The sequence below is a fragment of the Cottoperca gobio genome, chromosome 11, assembly GCF_900634415.1.
Source record: "Cottoperca gobio chromosome 11, fCotGob3.1, whole genome shotgun sequence".
Lineage (NCBI taxonomy): Eukaryota > Metazoa > Chordata > Actinopteri > Perciformes > Bovichtidae > Cottoperca > Cottoperca gobio.
In genome coordinates this window covers 9,330,640-9,340,639 of record NC_041365.1, presented here as the reverse complement: position 1 = coordinate 9,340,639, position 10,000 = coordinate 9,330,640, and the positions used below count along the sequence as shown (strand labels likewise).

At 41.1% G+C, this 10,000-nt stretch overlaps 1 protein-coding gene across 2 annotated transcripts in view; it reads right to left on the bottom strand.

Annotated features, from left to right (window-relative positions):
* Window positions 1–10,000, bottom strand: part of slc45a4a (solute carrier family 45 member 4a) — a 50,055-nt gene that overhangs the window by 27,846 nt on the left and 12,209 nt on the right. For both annotated transcript variants that reach the window (XM_029442710.1, XM_029442711.1), the window contains exon 3: window positions 4,503–5,766. In XM_029442710.1, coding sequence (XP_029298570.1) covers window positions 4,503–4,800 — 298 coding nt within the window. In that variant the 5' untranslated portion in view covers window positions 4,801–5,766. The remainder of the gene's footprint in view (window positions 1–4,502; window positions 5,767–10,000) is intronic.

Here is a 10,000-nt window from a genome sequence, read left to right as displayed (position 1 = left end):
CAAAAATACTGAATCAAGCGTACTGAGGTTTTATTTTGAAAGCCTCAGGCGCTGCCAGCAGAATGCCACTTGTCCACTGTGCTGCATGCTAACATGCTACCCTCTATTAACCACAGTACATGATAGGATCTTTTGTCAACTTTTGTCAACAGCTGGACTATTGTTTAGACTATCATCTACTAACTAAGTTGATCATGGGATGCATCAAGATCTGAATGATCATACAGTCAAATATCACTACTTCATGGTGTGTCCAACAGGTTTATCCGAGGAAATTAAATAAAATAACGGTCAAGACACTATTACAGTGAGCTGAGGCTTTCAGCTCCATAACCTGAATGAATATAATGACATTTCCTGTTGGATTGTAGTAATCTCCTTTAGTAAAACAAACTCGAATGGTAAAGAAAAGTGTTCTTTCCGTCACACTGTGCTGCTCTGATAACAAACCAGACTTATGTGGTTAGAAGAGAACAAGCAACTGAGAGACATGTTGGAGATCTGCACTCCAGCAAGGGTCTTAATATGACTTGAATTTTTCTCAAAAGATTTATCCCTGAAAATGAAAGAAATTGTCTGTGCCATGAAATAATTTTAACCTGTTTCCAAAAAAATCAACTTGTTACAAGAATTTGTTAAAATGACAGATCAGAATAACATAACTTGATAAACTAGACTCAAGAAAATTACACTTAACAAAGTTCATTTTGAATTATCACCAAACACTCATTTCTGCTATTGTAAAATTAAATGTACCTGTGTTAATTCATGTTATCGTAAACTTGGTGCCTGCAGATATTTGACTCACAGGGCTTTTGTTTCTCATAACATCCTTAATTTGAGTGAATGTTTTAACCTTGTAATAGATCATTCCTGCTGTTAATATGGAGCTGATGCAACTGAACTTGAATGCATCAGATGAAGATAAAGATATGTTTGTCAGTTTGTTCACAGTTTTTCCTTCTGATTAGTATCATGGTGCTTTCACAGCTTCCTCTGAGTACACTTTGAGCTCCGAAAAGCTTGTGGTTATGTAATACATCATCCTCCTAACCAAAACAAACGACACAACACGCCGTCTGATCTCATCGCCTCATCGTCTGTCTGTCTGTCTGTCTGTCTGTCTGTCTGTCTGTCTGTCTGTCTGTCTGTCTGTCTCACCTCACCTTTAAGCTTTAAGTGAACTAGGCAAGACTAAGTTGGAAAAAGGGATGTGTGAAGTGATTGGTTCATTAAGGCCCTGTCACACATATCCGTATGACAGAAACGTATGTCGGCGCATACGAAATATCTGCAATAGGTTGATATAAATTAAGGGTATGTTGTGATCGTTTGAAGGATGCAGACATTACGCCAAACACGCCAGACATACACAGTTCCGTATGGCAGAAACATGCCGCCGTTTTTTTTTTCCGCATGCACCGGCATACGTTTCTGTCATACGGATATGTGTGACAGGGCCTTTAGCCCTTATGCATGTCCAAGTATTATCTATTTAATTTGTATTTGTATAGGGACAATGTAAACCAATGCCACACGCCACAGCATTTATAGCCTAAGCTTATTTACAATGCCATCCGTTAAAATACAACAAATACACAAGAGACGGTACAAAACACAAACTTAACAACAGGTACGTACATTTAAAACACAAAACTCAACAAGAAAAATACAGACAAAAATAATGAGTGACTGCTGCCAAGAGCTCTGCATGCTCTCCACACAAGACCTTGTAAGGTAGAAGTTTCGTATCCTTTCTCTGGGTTGTGTAAATATGGGCTCCTTGACAAACTATGTCTGTTACACACACACACATACACACCACACACCCACACACACACACACACACATCCACACACACACACACACACACACACACTCTCTCTCTCTCTTTCTCTGACCCTGGCGTTGTGGGGTTACACACACACAATGGTCTTACTCACGGCGAGCCAACCAGCCAGCTATCCAGCTAATTCCAGTAGCTACAGTCAGTCTCCAGCGTGCATGGAGCATTAACCACATGGAGGGGGGTCGATATTTGTTATCCCAAAACTTGGACCTCTGCCCACAGAGTTGGAGAGGCCGTTTGTTTTCATCTCACTTGTTTGTCTGTTAGCACAAAAACTGCCATTGTGGGGGAAATGCATGATATATATATATATATATATATATATATATATATATATATATATATATATATATATATATATATATATATATAAAACCTCTAAATGGACAAAAACAGACTAAATCAAACCTCGTGAGCTGATCATGGATTTATCAAAAATAACTAGAAAGTGGCACAAATTCAATGTGACAATGTTGTGTTTATGAATTATTGCTGTATTTAGGTCTGTTCCCACAACAAATGGGGTGCTGATTGACCTATTTACGCTTACATATCTCCTGTATCTTGTCACGTGTCAGGCACAGTACATGTGTGCATGTCCTAAGCAACAAATTAGTATGGAATTCAAACATGTTGCACTTTGCTTTAATGAGTGCAATCTACTTAATAATTCATTTAGATGCAAGGCAATCCTCTCTACGTATGATCAACATAAAAGGTCAGATTGATCAGCAGTCAATTAGCTTGATGTGACTGGATTAACTCTCCACATCAGTGATGAATCTCAGCGAGACACCAAATCACTGCTTTAGTTTTATTCAGTGGACTAATCTGTGGCAGTTGTACCTCTCTCTGGCTCTAAAATCTACTAAGACTGGCTCAGACACATCATGATCTAAAAAAATAAATAGGTTAGGGCAGCTAAATCAGGGCTAAAATTAGAACAAAAACAAATGCAGCAACTCCACTGGTCTGATACAACAACAGGAGAATAGTCAGATATAAGGTAAGAGTATTTATGATTTAAAACATTTAGAGATTGTTTTTATGAATCCCAGCAGGTTTTTTTTAGGCTTTTTCTGCAGTAATATATAAGAGTTTTTAAACGTAAACATTTTTAACACAAAGATCTCAGTACCGGCGTTTTGAAATTGAAAACTGAAATTGGAAGTGTTTCAAAGTCTTTCTCTCTGTGACGGCTCATCCTGGGTGAGCCAGCCATGAGTCACGGTGTGGCCACAGAGCGTCCTGCCACTCATGTCGCCTTGGTTATGTAAACTAGGAGATCCCACTACGCCACTGAGGGGGAAGGAGAGATTTGGAGAGAAAGGGAAGTAAAGAGAAAGGGGTGGATTGCATGGGAAGTGACTTTGAATTATAAACAAGGTTACGGCTGTTTCAGCCTTTTATCTCTCTCTCTCTCTCTCTCTCTCTCTCTCTCTATTCTCTCTTTCTCTCTCTTTACCTCCCCTTCTCCCTTCTACCCTCCCTCCTCTGCTCCTTTTCACACCCGCTCTGTCTCCCCTGAGGGCTCCAGTGTACTCTAGACGAAAATGGACTTGGCAAGGTGCAAATGACAGTACGCACACTGTGACTGGATGTCTGTGTTTGTGTGTGTGTGTGTGTGTGTGTGTGTGTGTGTGTGTGTGTGTGTGTGTGTGTGTGTGTGTGTGTGTGTGTGTGTGCGTGTGTGTGTGTGAAAGCTAGCTAATCTCCAGGCAGATCCAGTGGAAGTCCATCTGAACAAGGTGAACAGGAGGTGGGATACATCTAGCTGCCAAGGTGTCCTCTTAAATGCCAGGACAACGACGTCAGGACAAGCAACACAACTCGCTGTTCCCGCTCACAAACTAAATTACAGTTTACAGGCACTTTGTATTCTAAAATATTACTTCTTATTCCTATTAACTTAGGGATGCAATGTAAATATCCTAAATAAATATGAATATACTTGTTTTGTCACTATTTTCCGACATTTTATAAGACCAAATGATAAATTGATTAAGTAGAAAATAGTTGGGAAATTAATCAATACTGAAATGAATTGTTGCAGCCTATACTTTTGACACTGCTGGTTTATGTAGAACCAGTGTAACAGATAGCCAATTAGGAGCCTGCGAGGTAGACTTGGATCAAGGTATTAAATAAAGGTATATAAATCTAAAAGGTATGATTTTCAATACTGTAAAAAAACAGGCGCTCCTCTTTCTATTAATTCTGATATTGAAATGCTGTATCAGAGTTTCCCCCAGTGTACTGCAAAAATAGGTCGACTCCCCGCTGTCCTAAGTATCAGGCAATAAAGGTGGAACAGCTATTCTCCTTTTAGTGACAAGGTTTGCACAGCTGCTTTTGTTTTGTTCTGTTTTTTTACACAAATACTGTTACACGCAGTATATCAGGGGGAAATGTCAAGAAGGAATGAAGGTATGATAAATAGATACCGCCCAGGTCTATTGCTAGGCGAGGATGAAATGTTCTGCTTTGTTTTTGTGTGTTGGGGGGGTAAAGGTGGACAGCAGAAAAAAATTGAGAACAGCAGCAGGTGACTAAAGATTTTTTCATGCCATTTACTACTTATGTAATGCTCCTGCGTTTTTGTATAAATACAGAATATACGCTGAGAATCTGTGCGTGTGAACTCTTCACTCACCTATCTGCAGCAGTACAGGTGTCACCAGTGCCGTCTCCATGGCATAGCAGAACTCCCGGCCGAACATCACGGCACCATGCATCACCCATCTCTTCAAAGGTATGCCTTCGACAGATCCCTCGCTCGCTGACTCCTCCCCTCCACGACCGCCTCCTGATCCATCTGTCTCGCCTCCTGCTCCTCCTTTCTCCTTGTCCGAGCCTGATGCCGTTGAGTTTTTGGCGTTAGCACCACCCACCAGAGATCCAACCTGCATAGCGTCAGCCTCTGTGTTCTGGGGAGGCATGATGGAGGGCATCCACGCAACGAGAAAAAAAGGTGCACCCCCTCAAACACGTTGACAAATCTGAGAACAATTACTTGTAGCTACCAAAGAAAAAACAATACTACGTCCCTGCTTCTTCAAACTACTCGTATCAAGTAATTCGAAGTTACTTAAAAACAAGTAGTGACTTAATTACAATCTTTACGAGCTACAAATTGCAGCCTGTGGTAGTAACGTGCTGGTTATATTGTAGTAAAAAAATGAGGAGTGCTATTACCACTGGACTAAAACCAAAAAAACCTGTAACAGATTGTGTCCCAGTATGCAAGGCAATAACTATTTTAATTTTGGGTCCAAAAAGGCTGTGGAAAAAACTGATTTACGATCTATAGATCTGGCATGTTAATGTAAAACTAAAACTAAAAACTAAATCAGCAATCATTTGTCCTCTTAATAAGTTGTCCTCCCAAAACACTGCAGCTTCAAATTCAACACGTGTTAATCCTCCTCTCTGCTTTTTGTTTTGTCCCAGAGTGGAAAAAACAAAACAAAATCAACTTTCCAAAGGCTTGTAGAAAATCCAGAAAAATAAAAGGAAGCAGTTGAATTTTCACAGAAAGAGTGTGAAGTACATTCCAAGAGTGGGTGTTCGCTTTTTGATGTGTGTCAGGTGTGTTTGTGTGTGTATGCGTGAGTGTGTATATGTGTGTGTGTGTGTGTGTGTGTGTGTGTGTGTGTGTGTGTGTGTGTGCGTTTATGGCTTTTTTGTCATTGAGGTTTTCTCCCTTTTTTCCTTATTGTCTATTACTGGCTGTAAAAATCCATATAGAAGACCATTCAGTAAGTTCTAGAGTCATTTTGTGTAATGAGGGCTGGATGGAGGTCTGGATGACGGAGTTGGTGGGGGCAAGGAAGAGGCAGCTGGGGGAGGGGGGAGGAGGGCAGGCAGCGATGGCAGGCGGAGCTTCTCTGAAAATCCCCATCGATTGGCTGATCAATCTGGAGGAAAACACCAAAAGGACAACAATAGTTAGTGACAGAAATGTAACTTTCAAACATGCGTTGACCAGAGCATGGTAGCTTTGCTCTATATCTATCTCAGACGTGTCAACATAAACATATTAGGTGAAGGCAGAGCGTCACATCAGCTGACACAAAAAGAAAGAAGAAGAGGTAAAGGTACAGTAGCCAAGATGTGCCGATCCTGAGGGCTGTTTTTCTATAGTAAAGAATGGCTGTTGGTGTTTTAAAGCTCATCATAGGCCGGCTGTGTTTTTTACCCTTCATTTTTTTATCAACGCTGCCTGAGGAAGATCGCCAAGCTTGAAACATACTATATCAGACTTTTCTGCATTCGACAGCTCCCATACTTTTTTCTTCATAACAAACCGATAGTTACTTTTCACCAGTTTTTTGTGGACCCTTGATGAACCCGTGAACTGACTGAAATGAAGCTACAAAGACTAGGAACCCATGGCCATCCGCATGGACCGCACAGCTGAGTCAGCAGCATTTTTTGGTGTCAACCGTTGTGTTCTTACTCACCTCTTGTGATATCTCTCCATGCAGACAGTTTTTAAATGCTTGCCTCCACTCAAAGATTAGTGGATTATGTTATGCATCATAATAAATTCCAGTCATCTTTATTGTGTTGGCCTGGAGGCAGAAATGTCAGAGGCCAATCATTTAAAACCTGGACAAATTAAACCAAAACTATCTGCATGACCAGACACCATATGGCAGAGGTAGCCAACGCGGTGCCCGCGGGAACTTGGTCGCCCGCAGGGACTACGTGAGTCGCCCGCAGAGCATGTTCTAAAAATAGCACTAGTCACCATGAAGCTCCGTCTAAAATTTGTATTTAATTGTTTTGCTGTTTTAGTTTTTTTTTTTTATCAATGACACTTGAATTATTCTTCATTTTAACATGACAATATTGAATATAGAATAAATAAATAAATGTTTTATGTATATATGAACCTGTCAGAGTTCCACGCGTGAGCTAAATCTCCATTTCCCTTTTCGCTGAGACAAGCTAGCGGGAGCCGCTACGATGGGGCGCTAGGTGCGTTTTTTACGTTAAACATGGCAGAAAAGCGAAAGAAATACAAACTATTTTCACAATGATTGGGAGGAAGAATAATTTTTTACAACAGTGAAAGTAAAGTGTGTGTCTCATTTGCGGGGAGACGGCAAAGCAGCACATTGTGGAGAACTTCGGTACGTGTCACAGAAGCTACCATGCTAACTACCACCTGCAGCACTCACGGCCAGCCGTGAGTTAAAGGCAGCTTTGGGGAAGTAGCAGGAACGGGGAACCGTGCAACTATGTTATTCAGGAAGTTTGTATCAACCAAGTAGCCCTTCGTATTATTCAGTACCCTTGAAGTAGCTCTCAGTATCAAAAAGGTTGGTGACCCCTGCCATAAGGGCAAGAGAGAACATGTGTTATTTGGGCAAAACCAACCCACATGTGTTTGAATCTGTGAGTGAGTTGTTTGAAAGTACCACCATGCTGATGAGTGTAAAGAGACACACACTCTCCTATGAAAAGAGTCCATTTTTAAACAGTGTAATTGGTTTGAGCGCATGATTCATTCTCACAGACACTCGGGCAGTCTTTCACACTGGACGGGGAGGATGAAAGCATGTGTTTTATGTGCTTAAACGTTTTCAAATTGAGCTACTGTTCCAAACAGAGGGCTTGTGTGTGTTTGAGAAGAAATGAGAGATATGAGGACAGGAAAAAAGAGAAAGAGGGGAGAATGAGACGAGAAGGCCTTCTAATAGCACGCCTCAGAGCGAGAGAGAGAGAGAGAGAGAGAGAGAGAGAGAGAGAATGCATGTATGTTCAATACGATTTCCCGATTTCCCACAGAGTTAAGTTCCAAAGGGTGTGTTTTTGTGTCCAGTGGGACTCTGGATTAAACCCGGGTAGACGGAACGTTTCATCACACCCAACACACACTAATACTTGCCACGTGAACGACACACACACACACACACATCATATAACAGTGCTAAGACCCTCATCAAGCCTCTTATAGGGGGAGATTGAGAAAGAAAACAAAATAAGGTGGAGGGAAAGAGACAAGGAAAGGAAGGAAGGTTTGAACAGGTGGGAGGAATAAGAGATGCAGGGAGCAAAGTTAGGCAGAGGAAGAGAAGGAAAGACGAAGAGCGAGAAGAGAAGGAAAGACAGGTGGAAAAGGTAGAAAATATTTGTCTCTGCCCATTTTCTTACTTTCTCTGGTTCATCTTTCCTCTCCGTATTCAGCGCTCTCACATGTCCCTATTAACATTCATGATGCACTCAAGAAGTTCATGAATATTTTATCCACACACACACACACACACACACACACACACACACACACACACACACACACACACACACACACACTCCTCACCTGACCTCACTTAACACACTGCAGCAGATTACATAACAAGCCCCTCTCCTTTACAGTCATACATATACAGTACAGAACAAAAACACACTAATTAAAAATCTAAACTATGTCAAAAAAAGCCACAATCTCCCTCCACTGTTGGGGACACACACACAATGAATACTATCCGATTATAGGTTTGTACACATGTAGCACCAGTCAGTTTTCCTATTGTTTCTGTGTGTTTGTGCATATATATATATATATATATATATATATATATATATATATATATATATATATATATATATATATATATATATATATATATATATGTGTGTGTGTGTGTGTGTGTGTGTGTGTGTGTGTGTGCGCAACATAAGCTCAGCCTCTATAGAATTTCCCCTCAGCTTTTCTAGTAAGCCAAAATAAACAACGTACAGTTTCACGTGATGGCTGAGAGAGAGAGAGGGAAAAGTAAGGTGAGTTGAGATGGAGAGGATGGGGATGAAACAGAGGGAAAAGCTAGGGAAGGAGAAACACACACAAAAAAAGTTGTGTGGGGAGGGGGGGGGGGGAATAGTCAGCTGGAAAACAGTCAAATTAAGTTGAATATTCACCAAAATATTTGCATCTGCAGATGGACAGAAAAAGAGACACATACAGAAGACCAGAGGAAAACGAGCAGGAGGGAGGGAAGGAGATGCCTGTAAAGTCCAAGGTCGGGGACAAATTAAGAGTCTGTCATTTCCTGTGCCAACACGCACACAGAAGCTTTCTGAATCGCACGTAACCCAGGTCTATTTTAGTGAGGGTTTATTCTTGTGCCACAGACCAGATTACCTGTGACACTGGCTTGAAATCAGGGCAGGTGGATTTTCTCACTTATTTACCCTCTACATCTGCTTCTTCTTCTTTAGCCCTGTCTCTCTTACATGTAACAGATAACACAAGGAAACAGGAAACATATCTCCAATAATAGTTAAGTCAATTGTAAATCTATTAATGCATTTTTGTCAGTTTCTTTTCCAAGACCTTATCATCTCATTCGTTTTGGTGTCAGACACCAACAAGGTTCCTGAACACTCAAAGAACATGATGCACAACATAGTACTGACCCATATAAAGCTGGATATACATTACAAGGCTGACATTCTCAGTTTCAAGTGTACATACTGCTGTGGCCTATGGATGTTTTGTGTGCACCTGTGTGTGTGTGAAATATAGGAAAATAAAGAGGGATGGACAGTGAATGAAAATGGTTCAAGCAAAGTTACCCAGTGACCTGATCTGGTGCTTTATTTGGTTCGATATGGGAGTTTTTGTGAGCTTTATTGACTGTGAAACCCAAGAAATCCCTTCAGGTAGATAACATCACATCAGAAGGAGCAGAAGGAGGACCTGGAGCTATTAAATCAGTATCACATTTTGTGCAACCTTCTATTCATTTCGATATCACTCTGCTCCTGGAGTAACAAAGCCCCTTTCACACATGCACTGCAACTCTGAAATGATTTAGTCATTACCCAGAGGAGCCGTTTGTGAGACGCAAATTGCCGAATCGTTCAGACCAGACATCAAACGGACTTAACCCTGCAAGTTCCAAGTACCAAGTCCGTGTAATGTCCATTTGAGCCCACGTGTGAATAGAGCCGCTCATTCACAGCAAGCTAGTGGGCGTGTTGATGACGTTTCTATCGCAGTTGGCATACAATCAGAAGAAAACAAACATTCAAGGGTGAACAAGAAGGGTAATTTACACGAAAACGCCAACAAAAAGGTCTAACGGAAGAGACGATGGGATTCGGGAACTTGTCTCTGTAAGGGCTGACGCCGAAATCCTC